The 17947-nt window shown below is 33.6% G+C and overlaps 2 protein-coding genes across 2 annotated transcripts; one reads left to right on the top strand and one right to left on the bottom strand.

Moving 5' to 3' along the window:
* Window positions 1–19: 19 nt before the first annotated feature.
* Window positions 20–7787, bottom strand: LOC140840501 (photosystem II 22 kDa protein, chloroplastic-like). The gene is made up of 5 exons (XM_073207691.1): window positions 7520–7787; window positions 7273–7392; window positions 6962–7169; window positions 475–507; window positions 20–375 (listed from the first exon to the last, which is right to left on the bottom strand). Exons 1-5 carry the CDS (start codon window positions 7703–7705, stop codon window positions 131–133), a joined length of 792 nt encoding a protein of 263 aa, XP_073063792.1. The 5' UTR covers window positions 7706–7787; the 3' UTR covers window positions 20–130.
* Window positions 7788–8767: 980 nt separating this feature from the next.
* Window positions 8768–13829, top strand: LOC140840512 (filament-like plant protein). Its single transcript, XM_073207699.1, has 8 exons — window positions 8768–9093; window positions 9611–9762; window positions 10388–10583; window positions 11280–11527; window positions 11579–11762; window positions 12132–12248; window positions 12288–13147; window positions 13268–13829. Exons 2-8 carry the CDS (start codon window positions 9652–9654, stop codon window positions 13439–13441), a joined length of 1890 nt encoding a protein of 629 aa, XP_073063800.1. The 5' UTR covers window positions 8768–9093; window positions 9611–9651; the 3' UTR covers window positions 13442–13829.
* The last annotated feature ends 4118 nt before the right edge of the window (window positions 13830–17947 follow it).

Genomic DNA, 17947 nt, shown 5'->3' with positions numbered 1-17947 from the left:
AAATATAGATAGATCGACATAGAAATGAATCGGGGTTCTGATCACGGAACTTCGTTAAAATAAAAATAAAGTACACAGGCCATTCATCCAGTTATGAATTTTGCCTAAGCAGTATCGATAACAATGACATTCAATCATCTCCATCGTCAGTAAGAAATTTGCCAGTGCCAGGATTTATGGCTGCGAAGAAGAAGAAGGCCACGTTGAAGAGAATAAGGGGTTCGATCTCGGTGATGGGAACTCCGGTTTCGATGTTCAACTGAGCCAAAGCCCCTTTTCCAGTGACGATCTCTCCGATTATTGAGAATGCAATACCAAGTTGTGCCAGTCTCCCAACGAAAAGCTCGTTGGCTTTCGTGAATCCGAATAAAGGACCTACACATAATTTCAAAACATATACTCACTGTTCAATACCAAAAGAGAGAACTGATTTTGAAACCATTTCGAGAGAGCGGTGAAATAATGGTTAGATACCTCCTCCACCAAGACCCAATGCAGACCTGAAGCCTTTGTTAGAATTTTGGGGCCATAATTGTAATTATAAATGTGTATATGTCATCAATTAAATAAGTCATAAATTTATGTGGTCTAATTTGGAATAAGAATTGACTTGAGGACTTAAATGTCATGATATTTAAGTGTGGATACCATATATGATATTTCTGGTTTGTTGAGGGACCAAATTAGAAATAGTGAAGTTTGTTTAATTATAAAATGGGTTGTGGTCCCAATTTTGCAGAACAACGTATCGTTGTGTTTCCCATCAACAGAACTCTCTAGTTTTTGGAAGAAAACTGCAAGATTGAAGATCATTTCCAATAATCGTCTACAAGTCATGGATTCCGGTACGCTTCCGCAATTATGATTATTATTTGAATGATTTCTTGAGAATTGGATAGAATTTATGGATTTTTCAGATTTGAAATCAAATTGGTTTCATCAATTGGTATCAGAGCCATCTATTCCAAATTCTTAAGAAATATTTCGCCTTCGTTAATTGTTTCGATTTCACTCCAACCGGTGTATGATTATAATTTATAATATTCGATCATGACTCTCGGATCGGTGAATTATTTTTCTTTCCCCTTTCCTTTCAAAAATTATGTTGATTGGTCGATTATTGGGTGAGTAAATATCGATGAATCTGTATCTTTCTCTTACTTACATGATTTCGGTATTTTACATTAAAGATTTTATCTGATTCATGGTTTGTGCAGTGATTGTGTACAAATATTATTTTATTTGTTTCTTTCCAAAATTAAGTAAATCAATGCATAATTATTAAAGGGAACAGTCGGTGGAAACAAATAAATTTTTTTGTTCCTCCAAATACTTGAATCGGTGCTGTTTGTCTTTTCATGGAAAGATTGCATTTTTTTTCACTTGCATTGGATTCGGTAAGGGCAAGATTATTATTTAAAATAATAATAATTTTGTTATAATTTAGTTTTTTTTTAAAAAAAAAAAAAATCTGTTATATGTGTTTGGATTTGTTGGTACGGTTGCCACAAGGGAATTTTGAGAATTGCATATCAATGGACACGTTTTTATTTTGTGGAAACCGTTTTGACTTTTGACATTTTTATTTATTATGATAACTGCACTCATTTTTGCTTGGAATTTATTAAAATTCATTGTGCTTACTCATGTTGAGTAAAATAATCCGTAATTGATTAAAATTTTGGACTGTATTTCATATATCTATTAATATCTAATATTTCGAATTAAATTAAATTTGAATTATATGTCACCAAAGTGACCGCTGTTATTTAAATTTTTTTTTTTTTGAGATATTAGGATATTATTAAGGTTTTTTAAATAAAGTGCAAATGAGTATATTTATGTGAGTGTTGATCGACCCAAAGGAAGATTTATACTTGACAAAGTTATTCATTTGCTTGTGATAATAAACATGTAACAATTATAAGGTTTTATTAGTTATTTTTCCTATGAAAATATTAAATCTATCCAAAGATAGGTTTCTTGTTTGTCATATATTATTGTTAACGTTTGATTATTGCAACAAGAGTACCACTTGCATATAATATTATTGTCCAAAGATTTAATATTGATATTGCACTAGGTATCTTGAGATGGGATTTACCATTTATTTTAATTTGTTTGATGTGAGCATGTTAATTATGTTATTATTTTTTATGTTCTCTTTTCAGCAAAAGTTGCTACTATATCTGCTAATCTAAGTTCAGTGCCGATCCTTAATGGGACAAATTTTAAGGATTGGAAGGAGAACATTCTTATTGTTCTTGGCTGCATGGATCTAGATCTTGCGATCAGGACAGAGCAACCTGCCGCTCTTATGGATTCTAGTTCTTCTGAACAGAGGTCTATATGTGAGAGGTGGGATCGCTCTAACCGCATGAGTCTTATGATCATCAAACGCGGCATACCTGAGGCTTTTAGAGGTGCGGTGTCCGACAGTGTCACCAAAGCTAAGGATTATCTCGATGAGATTGAGAAGCGCTTTGCCAAAAGCGATAAGGCGGAAACAAGCACGATTCTGAAGAGCTTGATTTCCATGAAGTATAAAGGCAAGGGAAATATCCGAGAATATATCATGGAAATGTCCCACCTTGCATCGCAGTTGAAGGCACTCAATCTTGAATTGTCGGAAGACATGCTTGTTCATTTAGTGCTGATTTCTCTTCCAAATCAATTTAGTCAGTTCAAGATAAGTTATAACTGTCAAAAGGAGAAATGGTCTCTTAATGAGCTCATTTCTTATTGTGTTCAAGAGGAAGAGCGATTGAAGCAAGACAAGACTGAAAGTGCACATTATGCAAGTACCTCTAAAGATAAGGGCAAGAAAAGAATGAATGAGGCTATTAAAGGTCCAAATGCAAAGAAGAACAAGCAAGATAAGGACAAGAAAGGTTGTTTCTTCTGTGATAAGGATGATCATGTCAAGAAAGATTGTCCTAAGTACCATGCATGGCGTGCAAAGAAAGGTACATTTTCAAGTTTGGTATGTTTTGAAGTAAATTTAGCTTCAGTACCAAGAAACACTTGGTGGTTAGACTCTGGTGCTACTGCTAATATAAGTGTTTCAATGCAGGGTTGCCTGAGCTACCGAAAGCCAAATGATGCTGAAAGATGCATTTATGTAGGTGATGGCAAGTCGGTCGAAGTGGAAGCAATAGGGCATTTTAGATTGTTATTAAGTACTGGTTATTATTTGGACTTAATAGATACTTTTGTTGTACCGTCGTTTAGACGGAATTTAATTTCTGTTTCTAGTTTGGACAAATTAGGATATTGTTGTTCATTTGGAAACAATATGTTTAGGTTATCTATTAATTCTGATGTTGTTGGAATTGGTTCACTTATAATTTATGACAATCTATATATGCTTGATACAAATGCTTCTTATATTGAAACCCTGAATGTGGAATCACGTGGTACTAAGCGTAAATTTAATAATGAAAACTCTGGTGCATTATGGCACAAGCGATTAGGACACATCTCTAGAAATAGAGTTGAACGACTTGTATCAGATGGAATTTTGAACTCCATTGATTTTACAGACTTAAACAATTGTGTTGAATGCATCAAAGGCAAACAGACCAAAAGAAAGAAAGATGGTGCATATAGAGCTACTGAGGTATTGGAATTGATACATACAGATATTTGTGGACCATTTCCAACACCTTCTTGGAATGGTCAACAATATTTTGTATCATTCATTGATGATTACTCTAGATATGCATACTTATTTCTTATCCATGAAAAATCACAGACATTGGACGTTTTCAAGTCATTTAAGACTGAAGTCGAGAATCAACTTGACAAAAGAATTAAGAAAGTCAGATCTGATCGTGGTGGTGAATACTACGGTAGAAATGACGGTTCAGGGGAACAACGTCCAGGACCTTTTGCTCAATACCTAGAGGAATGTGGAATCGTTCCACAATACACCATGCCAGGCTCACCAAGCATGAATGGTGTAGCTGAACGACGAAATAGGACTCTTAAGGATATGGTAAGGAGTATGATTAGTCATTCAACCTTACCAGAGTCACTCTGGGGAGAAGCATTAAAAACAGCAGCTTACATTCTAAATAGAGTACCAACTAAAGCGGCTATTAAAACACCTTATGAGCTTTGGACAGGGCGAAAGGCAAGTCTAAAACATTTTCATATTTGGGGATGTCCAGCTGAGGCTAGACCATATCGACCATATGAAAAGAAACTGGACTCCAGAACAGTCAGTAGCTACTTTGTTGGGTATTCTGAGCGATCAAGGGGCTATAAATTTTATGATCCCAAAGTAAAGAATATATTTGAGACGGGAACTGCAGTATTTTTTGAGGATATTGAGTTTGGGGGGAAGAATAAAATAAAAGACATAGTCAATCAAGTTCCAATCGAACAAACTCAACAACCTCAAGAATCAGCGTCTGAAGAACAAATGTGTTTACGGAGGTCCTCTAGAGAAAGGAAGAGCGCTATTCCGGATGATTACATAGTGTTACTCCAAGAACATGAGGAAAATGATAGTATGGCGGAGAATGATCCAATCAACGTTCGTCAAGCCATGCAAGATTCAAATTCTCAAAAGTGGGCCGAAGCAATGAATGAAGAGTATAAGTCAATGCAAGACAATAAAGTTTGGGAACTTGTCTCATTACCAGAAGGTGTAAAACCCATTGGTTGTAAGTGGATTTTCAAAACCAAACGGGATTCAAAAGGTAATGTGGAGAGGTACAAAGCACGTCTTGTAGCTAAAGGCTATACTCAAAAATATGGGATTGACTTTAAAGAGACCTTCTCTCCAGTTTCATCGAAGGACTCTTTTAGGACAATCATGGCACTTGTTGCACACTTTGATATGGAACTTCATCAGATGGATGTCAAGACAGCTTTTCTCAATGGAGACATTGAGGAAACAATCTATATGGTGCAACCAGAACACTTTGTATTGGGAAATCCAAAGAATATGGTTTGCAAACTTAAAAAGTCCATCTATGGGTTAAAGCAAGCTTCTCGTCAATGGTACCACAAGTTTCATCAAATAATTATCTAATTTGGTTTTGAGGTAAATGTAGTAGATGATTGTGTGTATCATAAGTTCAGTGGGAGTAAACATATATTCCTGGTTTTATATGTGGATGACATTTTGCTTGCCACAAACGATATAGGCATGTTGAACGATACCAAGAAATTTCTCTCTAGACATTTTGAAATGAAAGATCTTGGTAACGCCTCCTTTGTACTAGGAATCCAAATACATCGAGATCGTTCTCGAGGTATTCTTGGATTATCGCAAAAGAGCTATATCGATAAGGTACTTAACAGATTTGGCATGCAAGATTGTAAGCCAGGTAATACCCTTGTTGCTAAAGGAGATAAGTTTAGCCTTAAACAGTGCCCTAAAGGAAGCCTCGAGATTCAAGAAATGCAAAAGATTCCCTATGCTTCGGCTGTAGGAAGTCTTATGTATGCTCAAGTTTGTACGCGTCCAGATATTGCGTACATTGTTGGAGTGTTGGGCAGATATTTAAGCAATCCAGGAATGGATCACTGGAAAGCAGCCAAAAGAGTAATGAGATATCTAAAGAGAACTTGTGATTATATGCTCACATATAAGAGGACGAATAATCTTGAGATCATGGGATATTCGGACTCCGATTTCGCGGGATGCCAAGATAGCATGAGATCCACTTCAGGCTATGTATTTCTATTTGCTGGCGGAGCTATCTCTTGGAGAAGTGCCAAACAAGCACTAACAGCTTCTTCCACCATGGCGGCTGAATTTATAGCATGTTACGAGGCATCTAATCATGCAATATGGCTGAGAAATTTTGTCACTGGGCTGCGTATTCTAGGAAAGGTTGAAAGACCATTGAAATTGTTTTTGTGACAATAGATCAGCTGTATTGTATTCCAACAATAATAGGAGCTCGACAAAATCGAAGCACATCGACATCAAGTTCCTTGTTGTGAAAGAAAGAGTACAAAGTGGACAGATTTTGATTGAACACATAGGCACAAACTCCATGATAGCAGATCCTTTTACGAAGGGTTTGCCACCCAATGTTTTCCATGAACATACTACTCATATGGGTGTTATTCAGTTTGATGAAGTCTAGATCTAGTGGGAGTTTGTACTTTATATTTTATGTTTGGTTATGTTGTTCAAACTTATGTATTTGGATATTTTCTGATCAGAAATAAAGTTCATTGTTTACTTTACACTTTGTCTAACTGAAATTAAGGTTTTGATCTCGCTTTGGTAAAGAAGGACCAGTTGAAAATTGATATGAATAGATCACCTTGCATGTAATTTTCATGCCACACATTCATGATTGATCTATGTCATTTGATTGTATTGATATGTGTGACCATTGATAGTTCAGTTGTGCTAGATACAACAAAGACTGCATTGATCCTATGTCGATATAATTAATGGACGAGATTGTTTAAGAAGTCTTATTGTTGTGATGAAAAAAGTTTTGAGCTCGTTAAGTTTAACACATTTATAAGTTTACACATATGGTCCAGTGGGAGATTGTTAGAATTTTGGGGCCATAATTGTAATTATAAATGTGTATATGTCATCAATTAAATAAGTCATAAATTTATGTGGTCTAATTTGGAATAAGAATTGACTTGAGGACTTAAATGTCATGATATTTAAGTGTGGATACCATATATGATATTTCTGGTTTGTTGAGGGACCAAATTAGAAATAGTGAAGTTTGTTTAATTATAAAATGGGTTGTGGTCCCAATTTTGCAGAACAACGTATCGTTGTGTTTCCCATCAACAAAACTCTCTAGTTTTTGGAAGAAAACTGCAAGATTGAAGATCATTTCCAATAATCGTCTACAAGTCATGGATTCCGGTACGCTTCCGCAATTATGATTATTATTTGAATGATTTCTTGAGAATTGGATAGAATTTATGGATTTTTCAGATTTGAAATCAAATTGGTTTCATCAGCCTTTCCCAGGAGCAATAACGGCCCTGTCAAGTCCGGCAGGTTCGTCGACAAATCGGCCGCGGTCGCCTAATGCTCCGATGGCTCCTAACAAGTTGAACAGTATGAAAAATAGAAGAAGAGGCTCAGCTTCGTAGATTGGAATCCCAGTTTCCAAATTCAGTTGTGCTAAGATTCCCTTTCCTGTAATTGCTTCTCCCAGAAGTGAAGCCTGCAAATTGAATCACGTGACATTTGACACAAGTAAAAAATGCCACAATCTAGTAATCGACAGAGATCCAACAAATGAAGATGTGATTGTCAAGTAAACTCACAGCAAAGCCAATCATGGCAACACGACCAACAAATAGCTCATTTTGCTTGGTGAAACCAATTCCTCCAGAAGTTCCAAAGATCCCATCTTCCACCTTAACCTTATCTTTCACAGCTGAGGCCTGTGATGATCAAAAAACAAACCAATGCATCAATTATAGTCCACAAGAAATTAATAAAATCGGAGACACCTGCAGGTTTTGCCCTTGAACATATACACTTTATGATCAATGCAAGAATACTACTAACCTTCTTGACAGGATCAGCCTTGGTTTTGGCCTTGAAAAGGGCAAGGATTCCAGCTGTTGAAAATGGAGGAGAACCAGCCTTTGGAGGCAACAAGAAATGAGAAAAGGGTTTTGGTTTCAGTCTTCGGATCAATGCCTCCCCGCCACTAATGGCATTAGCAGTAAGCAGCATTGTTTGAGCAGCCATTGTACTTTCTTCTTACTAAATGATGAGTGAGTGAGCGAGCGAGTGTGAAGTGTATAATATATATGAAAAGTTTGTTGAATTACTTGAAAATACTGTAAGAGGAGGGGGTTTGTGTATCACACAAATTGCTAGTGATGTGGATAGAGTCTTAGAATTCTGATGGTGGAGGAGCATCCACGTTCTTCTCGCTGATCTGTGTTTGAGGAAGAAATCAAAAGAGAAGATTGATTATGCTTTCTAGAGTGTTCGTTTACAAACTTTCTGTAAAGGATCCATCAAAGTTTGTCTTCTTTGTTGCATTTAATCACATTGCGTGTCATCAGTATGTATATTCCATGAAAAAATTCAAGAAACTAAAATTATTTCATTATTTTACATTTGAAGTTGATTAGCTAAATCATACCATTATTGCGTATTTACACAATCTACTCTATATATTTTCAATTTTTTTTTTACAAATCTTATATGTTTCACTTTACTACACGGAATTTCAACTTTTATAATGAGATATGTTAGCAGTTATGCACACAGACGTGTATTTAAATAAATAAATATTATGTGTTGTATTGTGTATTGTTTTTTTTTTAAATAAAGGTCTGAGTATGTATTTTTAATTTTCATTGTGGTTAAATCAGTTAGTATATCTATTTTAATTATATAGAATGAATAAATAAATAATAAAAATATCGACAGGTTTATAATTTATATTTTAAAGCAGACCCTACAATTTGATTCTATTTTCCTTTAAAATTGAGAATATTAAATTTGAGTCAAGAATATGAAACAAAGCCCAATAAATGCACACATATGAGCGGAAACCACACGAATAGATACAAAAAAAAAAGTGAACATGAGGGACTGGAAAATGGAAACAGAGGAGAGGAGCGTATCTCTCCATTTTCCGACACTTGGGCGGGGATAGGACCACTTAATTTCGAAATAAATTTGGCAAACGATTGATTAAACAAATGCCCAAAGATCGACAAATGTAAATATACAATTAAAATTTGCAAACAAGAAACTGAAATATGTTCATTCTTAGCTTTGAAAACATCGTGCACACTCGCCATCACATGCTCTGGACTCTGCTTCTCTTGATTTAAGAAAAAGAATTAACTTTTATGTGCTTAAAACCAAAAAAAAAACATTTTCTTCGATGGCAGAAATTAATATGTGGGTTACTTTAAAAAGTTATTGCAGATAGCCACTAATGCACAGATTCAAATTTTATCAAGAAACTCGAAAGTCGAAAGCCCAGAACTTAAATTTCAAATATGCATCTGTATAAGCTTCCCTGAATAAAAAAAGTGAGGATTTTTGCAGATTATTTAAGATGGGTCGCTTCAAGATGGGATCATGAGTTGTTATCTCTTGATCTGTTGCCTCAGGTGATGTTTATGTAGCTAGTGACTGCTGTATTCATCTTACGTTTCACCCCCCCCCCCCCCCCCCCCCGCGTAAAAGCTTGGTCTTTGTCTGGTCATTTTATTGTTGATTTACTTCAAATAGAACTGATTTGTCTATCAAGAATGACGTGAAGTTTGAAGTTTGTAATGTTTAGCTGCTGTTTCATTTTTAGTTTGATTCTCTGCTATTTTTCCTGATTTTCTTGAATCTTCCCACTCTAGTAATTTCAACGAGGGCCACTTTATTATAACGGAGTGAGGAAGCTTACGATATTATCAATACGACAAGACTTAATATTTTTCATTCAGACCAATGCAAATAAATATTTACGAGTGTCTCATGCAATTAGTTCTATTTCTACGAATTGGAAGAGAATATCTTTTTCGGTTATATAGTTATATGTGCGTGCGTCCGTATGTGATCATCTAAAATTTTCTTTACCTCTTTTTTCTTACCTGTTTCTATTATTATTATTTATCTCAAAACGGTGTTTTGCAGATAAACACTTCAGTAGATTGTGAGCTTGTTTGACATTTGGAATGGAAAAGAGGAAGTGGTTGTGGAAGAGGAAATCCTCTGAGAGAAGTCCCGGTGAAAGTGAAAGCTCTGGATCAATTTCATCGTATTCTGACAGGCACTCCGATGAACAGGTAAATCCAGCAGGACATTTGCCTCCTCAAATTTTAAAAAAAATTGAAATTTTATGCATACTTTTCAAAGGATATAAGCTTTTCCCAAAAATTCATTTAGTCATCCCATCTTCTAAACTTTTGTGCTTCCTCGTGTTTATGTTGTGCTATCTTTTGCGCTGTCGATGAAGTGTCACTATTGAATATCTCCGTTTGGTTCATGGGATTATTAATCAATCCTGTTACGCATTTAAAACCTCAAATTTTTTTATTCTTAATTGTTGTATAATGTGTTCTTGAAAGTTGTAGACATGCTGTAATATTAAAAAAGTTGTATACATGCATAAAATTCCTTAAATCTCAGTAATCCTGATCTTTTAATCTGAATCATTAACCTTGACATTGAAGCTTTATTGTTGAAAACCTTTGATGAAGTAGTCCAATTCTGCAGTCCATTGATTTGTGGACTGGGTGTCCTTCATTGTACTAAAAACTTTTGCTAATGCTAACGTTACGATTCAAGTATTTTAAATCATGCAGCTGTCCATCCAAACTGCACATTTTGACCATTGTCACATAAGAAATCATACGGGACATCAGGGGAATTATTGCTTTCCAGCAAACTTTGATTTGTTTCATTTTTTAGCAGGATGCATTGAGAGAATCTCCAAATAATGGCACGCAATCATCAGAAGTCACGTCTAGTTTGACAATCATTGATGATGAAGTGAAAGAACATTTGAGGAGTTTGACAGAAAAGTTATCAGCTGCTCTAGTGAATGTCGGTGCCAAAGAAGATCTAGTTAAGCAGCATGCAAAAGTCGCTGAAGAGGCTGTTGCTGGTAAGTCTTGCATTTAGTAACACAAATTGTTAATCTTCCTCCTGTCTGTGTATTGATTTTTCAGTATGTAGGTCTTGGATTAGAGCCACAATCGATGCATATGATTGAAACAAGAAAAATATGCTGGATGACTGACCCGTACCCCTCCTTCAGATCTTCTATATTACTTTGTCAAATTTTATGGACTGTAATTTTCACAATGTATGAATCGCTGATAAGATGTTTGTAATGTATTTTATAAGTGTGGATGTGGAGAACTTCCATGCCCGCTGCCCTTCTTTTCTCCTACTCTTCAACAGAAAATGTTAGGGAAAACAGAAAACAACCTCCCTAGAGAAACAGTATTGTGTATGCGGTAAATTTGAATACCTTGTGACTCGTAAGGAACAATAAATGTCAACCTTACGGGGGAGTGAGAAAAGCTGTCGCCCATCCACTGAACCAAAATAAAAAAAGGTTGAGTTTCATATTTATGTTTTCTAAATAAATTAGTTCCGTTCTCCCTAAATACAGTAGTAAGTGACCCCTTAACTAAAATTCAAATAACCAAGTCGAACCATATATGAACATTGCTGGCAACATAAGAAAATGGAAGTGAACTAGAAGTGACCAGTTTTTCTGGCACAGGGTTTTCTTCTTTTTACGTTATTAAATATGACGAATCCACTGTTTTTGAAAGCTTATTTCACCTGTTAGGCTGGGAAAAGGCAGAAAATGAGGTGGCTGTATTAAAACAACAGCTTGAGGTTGCACTGCAGCAGAACTTGAAATTGGAAGTGAGAGTCAGCCATCTTGATGGTGCCCTGAAAGAATGTGTCAGACAATTGAGACAAGCAAGAGATGAGCAGGAGCAAAAAATCTCTGATGCCATGGTTGAGAAAACTTGTGAGTGGGAGTTGACAAAGGCTGAACTTGATAAGCGAATCCTTCAGCTCCAGGAACAAGTAGAAGCTGCCAGAGCTGAGATTTCTACTTCTATTCTTGAGGTGATGCAGAAAGAAAACTCGTCCCTCAAGCAAGAGCTTGAATCTCGATGCAAGGATATGGAAATTATAATGATGGAAAGGGATTGTAGCACCCAAGCAGCCGAAACTGCCAGCAAGCAGCAGCTGGAGAGCATAAAAAAGATTGCCAAGCTCGAGGCCGAGTGTCACGCCCCGGGTCCGAGCCCGCGCCTGCGTGACTGCACAATGGGCCGCTATAGCAACAACTTCGTATTCGTCCTCGCTTTACGAAAATGATTAACCCAAGTTGCTATAGAAGTCCATTGTAGCCCATTATAAACTCATTTTAAATCTTTAGTTTTTCAGATGTGGGACAGGGGTATCACACCGAGTGCCGGAAAATTAAAGCTGTGGCCAGAAAATCATTTCGGGCCAACAACCAGAAGCCTGTCCCGGCTTCTTCTTCTTATGTCGAATCTGAGACAGATAGCCATTCAGATGGTGGGAAGATAATGATCAGATTAGACCTTGATGACTACAACAGCCAACAGGAAGAGAAATCGGTATAAGGCAAGCGGGTCGAACTCATGGTCATCTGTCTTAGTATCCGAGCTTGATAATTTCAAGAATGAAAAGCCCGAGTCTAAAACTCTAGCAACCTGCGGTGTTGAAATTGATGTGATGGATGATTTTCTGGAGATGGAACGTCTTGCAGCATTAGGTGACACCAAGATTAGCACACTATCTGCTGAAACCGGAGCTGCTAATAGAGAATCCATTTCTGTGGATAATCCTCCTAAGGCCGAACTTGAAAGATCGATTAAACTTGTAACTGACATGGAAAAGAAGTTGGAAAAGATTGGAGCAGAGAAATTAAAACTAGAGAGAGCTTTAGATGATAGTCATGTGGCTCTCAATGCATCGAAAGGAATGCTGGTGGAGTCCAAGATCCGGTTGGAGGAGCTGCAGAAGGAATTGGCAGTGGTGACTGGAGCGAAAGAATCACTTGAATATCAGCTCGTAACTATGGAAGGTGAAGCAAGAACCATGTCTTCTTGTGTTGATTCGTTAAAGGCAGAAAATGAAAAAGAAAGATCCATAGCAGCAGAGTTCAAGTTCAAGAGCCAAGAATTGAAGACGGAACTTCAGCAGGCTGAAACCGAGGTCCGGTTAGAAGAGCTGCAGAAGGAGTTGGCAGCAGTGAATGAAGCTAAAGAATCCCTTGAATATCAGCTCGTAAGTATGGAAGCTGTAGCAAGAACCATGTTTTCTTGTGTTGATTCATTAAAGGCAGAAAATGAAAAAGAAAGATCCATAGCAGCAGAATTGAAGGTCAAGTGTCAAGAATTGGAGACGGAGCTTCAGCAGGCTAAAACCGAGGTCCGTTCGGAGGAGCTGCAGAAGGAGTTGGCAGCAGTGAATGAAACAAAAGAATCACTTGAATATCAGCTCATAACTATGGAAGCTGAAGCAAGAACCATGTCTTCTTTTGTTGATTCATTAAAGGCGGAAAATGAAAAAGAAAGATCCATAGCAGCAGAATTCAAGGTCAAGTGTCAAGAATTGGAGATGGAACTTCAGCAGAGTACAACTTCTAATGGTGAACTAAAGCTAAAAAAGGTCAGTCATTATTTCCACCTAGATTTAATTATTTTAGTTCTTATCGTCGATTCAAATTTCAAGTTTGTAGAAGATACATATACATACATATATATCAAATAGCACACCTTTTTGGTGCAGGAGGATTTAGTTGTAGCTGCTGATAAGCTTGCAGAATGTCAGAAAACAATTGCATCCCTTGGAAAACAGCTTCAATCTCTTGCAACATTGGAAAATTTATTGATCGACACTTCCAACATGCCAGGGCTCTCCTCAAAAGCACTGCTTCCAGGTAATGGAGAGGCACTCATATAATGATGTGAACGTGCCAAAAGATGGTTCAGATCCATCAAGAATATCAATGGGGAGTTGTAGCCGCCCTGAAAATGGGAAAAATGAGGAATCACCGCCATTCTCGTCGTCATCAACATTAGCCAACATACGACATCATCTGCCAAGAATTGCAAAGGATTTGGGAAGTTTTTTTGCTAGGCAAGAACGCTATCGAAATCAACCATCTTCAACACTAACCAATGAGATTTTTTATACATTTAGTTAAAGAAATGGAATTCTAAGATATTTAAATGTGTTAAGAGTTGATAATTTATTAGGATGATACCATCTGAAAATAGGTTCGTTCCATACCAAGCCCTCATTGAATATCTTGTAAGAATTTTAAAATATTTAACGACAACTAGAAAAATACACGTGCGTTGCACGTGAGAACATAAACTGCTGGAGATATATACGAAATTTTGATCATATTTAAATGAATTAAAACATGGCTAATAGCATTTATCAATTGAAACAAACCAAACAACAAAAAATACCATAGACGTTATATGAATTGGAGAAGTTATCTTATCCACTTGACACACTTTTCGATATGCTTCTTGGTTTATTTTGACAACTCAACAACTCTTTGTCGTAGTTTGTTATAATATGCATATAATCATTTTGGTATACTCAACAAGTATCTGATCGTTTTTAACATCTATTATGTTATTTACAATCTTCATCTGAAATCTGACATGCTCGTAGTTTGCTTCCTTATAACGGCATTTTTTCGGTTTTCTACATTGTTTTTATCTGATAATCTTATTTTTCCGATTATTTGTTTTGTTGTTAAATGATTTTTCAGTTTTTGACAATCATCAACTATAACTCTTAAGAAAACATGCTTTAAGTCGTGATAGATTTTCACTTGTGACTAAAAGTATGCATAACCTATATATTCTTCAACAACGTAATCAATGAATAGTGTTGCACATTCTTCAAACATTGTGATATTTGTGATATCATTTTTATATATTTAGTATCAATATTGTCAACATATAGCTATAAGGTTAATAAATTTTTAACAACTATTTCAGTATTTCTCTCACTGTGATAAAAAATACTTGAAAATCTCTTCAAATGACTATATCTTAGAATTGAGTCCTCGTTTAATTTGACGCAATTCAGAAAAGTCATCTCGTTCGTCATTTTTTTGAAAGATTTAGAACAATGATTGTGTGCATCATGATAGTCAAAATTAATTTTATGAAGTTTTGTAGAATTCTATTTGAATTTCAATATTTGGCTAAGTGAATTTATTTGACGAGGAGTTTTCTATTATAGCATCGTATATCTTATAAATTAATTGGTTAGACACTTTGATAAAAAAAAAAAAAAAAAGAGACCAAAACAACCTTTTAGCTACTTCGAAATATATCAAGATAATATTGGAGGAAATAAAGTGAAATGACTCAAATGTCTCAATAAAATGCACAAAATTGATTTCTTGTGTCCACACGCTTTAGAATTATTCTCATACCATTATAAATAGAATGAAAATTATGCACATTTTGTTTTTCATGTATTTTTTTTTCTGACTGAAGAATTTTTTTCTTTTTGAAAAACTATTTTATTTTTTTAAAAATATTGACATTTTATATGGCATCCATATGTTGCAAACCATGAAGTAGAACCATAATCACTATATAACACTTAACGTACACATACAATTCTTCAATTTCTTCTTCATTGTGCTTCATTGAAATTTAAATCTGAATCATTCTTGATTTTAACAATTTGCTTTAAATACGATTTAATATATATGTTTCATGTTGCTTAGTTAGACCTGATTTCAAATATCTATAAAAAATGTTCTTGGATTATATCATACAGAAATTAGGACATATTAATACGTAACATTATTTTTTATTTAACATATCTTTTTCATCCACTATATTTGTCTTAACTTTTTTGTTCAAAGTTTGATGCATTTCGTAGACTATATGTATGAAGAACCAATAAATTATATATTTCACAGAAGCCATCTATTATTCTCTTCGTAGAACAGAAGACCCAAAATACGTGGCTTTGATTGGTGTACTCCCATACTTATTTTCATATAAACAACAAGGCACATCATATAATATCAGAAAAATCAATTACCACCAACAATATTAACCAAAATGAATAAAAAATCATAACACAAACAAACTCGATAAGAGAAAAATGATAACTCAAAGTTTAAAATAATTTATTTAGTACAATAACACAGAAATGAAAGTATATAGGAGTAACAAAAAGCACAAATCACTCTCAAATTAAATACTAACTCATATTATTCACAATTTGTATAAATTTTCCAATATTTTTTTCAAATAAAGAGAAGGCGCCTTATTAACGTCATTATTTCATAGATATTCCACATCTTTTTTAAAAAAAAAAAACACACACACAAAGGAAAAAATGGTGCATCGAAATCATGAAAAAATCCTTCAATAAAATCATTAAGAAAAATAGTCGTAAAAATATAATATAAACTCACACAATTTTTTTTAAACCAAAGAAAAATATTAGACCGTTGAGAAAATATATCTAGCAATAACAAAACATGCGTTAATTGGTGATATAATTAAAATTTAGAATCATGTATAATCATTGAATTAGAACAAAATCGCATGCAAAAAAATCTACTGGATATTATATCTTTTAACAATTTATCTATGTTTGTCGTCCACAAGAGGACTCCTAAACGTACCGAATTTTTTTAGTCTACCTATTATTTTCACAATAAATATTACTACAAAAATAATATAAGCAAGCACATAAAAACTCAAATTCAAATACTTTCTATCAATCTAAATACAAAAATTTTGAATAGAGAATACAATAATGTCGTAAAAAATTTTAAATATTGATTTATAGACAGGATTCTGGTAAACATTTGCCTCAATAAATAAAAAAATATTATCTCTTGATATTATGATACATAAGGTAAAAATAAAAAAATATTTCGGAATTTTTAATATTTTTTAAGTCACTTCAAACTAAGTAATCTAAGCAAACAGAAAACATACATTATGTGTTTAAAAATTAACAAAATATCTCAACAATAAAAAATTGAAAAATAACCATTTTCGTGGGATATGTGGTTTTGTTTTCTGTTTTTTTCGACAAACAAACAAATCACATAAGCAATCCAAACACAACATGATCAATACAAATGACATATAACAATAAAACGTGTTAACGCTAGGGTAAAAAACTCCTCTCATTGCAAGAACACAAAATGATCAAATGGATCATATTATTTAATAATATTTATTTAGCAGCATTTATTAAAAAAATTGACTAAATAGCTTAGAAACAGTGTTTGAAATCACTTACATTAAATAATTTCTCTCAATCACGTATATCTATTGACACATAAAGAGTCTGAAAATATATTTATTCTAAATGGGATAAATAAGTTTTATATGACCTTAATATTTAATAATAATTTATTTTTATTCAATCCGACTCACCTTCCTTCGTCTTCCCATTATTACCAATCATTAATATGGTATAGATTTTCCATGTAAACTAACATAGAAATAATTTAAAGAACCTCATGAATATGAAAAATTATAAACAAACAAAATGATAAAATAGTAAGTTAAAAATAAAAGTCATATATTTATAATATTTATTTATTATTTATAATAGTAATATATGTTAGTTATTTTAGCAATTTTTTTAAATGTATAACATTATGATAAGGATTTTCCATGAGTTTGACGGAAATGTATAAAATTAATTAAATTAAATTTGAAAGTAAAATCAAGTCATATATTTATAATATTTATTTATAATAGTAATATATGTTAGTAATATTAACAATTTTTTTTAAATGTGTAACATTATGATAAGAGTTTTCTATGAGTTTGACGGAAATGTATAAAATTAAGCAATTAAATTAAATTTAAAAGTAAAATCAAAATAATAATTAATTAAATTAAATTTGAAAGTAAAATCTAAATAATAATTATCTTGTTTGAGTTAAGTACATTATTAATGATTATATTAAACCAACATAGAAAATGACTTAAAGAACCTCATGAACATGATAAATTGTAAAACAAATAAAATGGTAAAATAGCAAGCTCAAAATAATAATTATCTTGTTTGATTTTAGTACATTATCACTGAGTATATTAAATCAACATAGAAAATGACTTAAAGAACCTCATTAAAATGATAAATTGTAAAACAAATATAATGGTAAAATAGTAAGCTCACAAATTAAACTCATATATTTATAATAGTATTAGATTTTTTTAAATATATAACATTATGATAAGGATTTTCCATGATTTTGACGGAAATGTATAAAATTAAGCAATTAAATTAAATTTGAAAGTAAAATCAAAATAATAATTAATTAAATTAAATTTGAAAGTAAAATCTAAATAATATTTATCTTATTTGAGTCAAGTACACTATTAATGACTATATTAAACCAACAAAGAAAATGACTTAAAGAACCTCATTAATATGATAAATTGTAAA

Source organism: Primulina eburnea, chromosome 1 (genome assembly GCF_022965805.1).
Source record: "Primulina eburnea isolate SZY01 chromosome 1, ASM2296580v1, whole genome shotgun sequence".
In the NCBI taxonomy this organism is placed as follows: domain Eukaryota; kingdom Viridiplantae; phylum Streptophyta; class Magnoliopsida; order Lamiales; family Gesneriaceae; genus Primulina; species Primulina eburnea.
This window is presented reverse-complemented; position numbering and strand designations above follow the sequence as displayed.

Coding starts and splice junctions, on each gene's coding strand:
- LOC140840501 (XM_073207691.1), bottom strand. CDS start 7,705: ATGGCTGCTCAAACAATGCTGCTTACTGCTAATGCCATTAGTGGCGGG. Junction 7,393..7,519: donor AGGCTGATCCTGTCAAGAAG/GTTAGTAGTATT, acceptor TGATCATCACAG/GCCTCAGCTGTGAAAGATAA. Junction 376..474: donor ATTGGGTCTTGGTGGAGGAG/GTATCTAACCAT, acceptor AATTATGTGTAG/GTCCTTTATTCGGATTCACG.
- LOC140840512 (XM_073207699.1), top strand. CDS start 9,652: ATGGAAAAGAGGAAGTGGTTGTGGAAGAGGAAATCCTCTGAGAGAAGT. Junction 9,763..10,387: donor ACAGGCACTCCGATGAACAG/GTAAATCCAGCA, acceptor TTCATTTTTTAG/CAGGATGCATTGAGAGAATC. Junction 11,528..11,578: donor TCCTTCAGCTCCAGGAACAA/GTAGAAGCTGCC, acceptor GAGGTGATGCAG/AAAGAAAACTCGTCCCTCAA.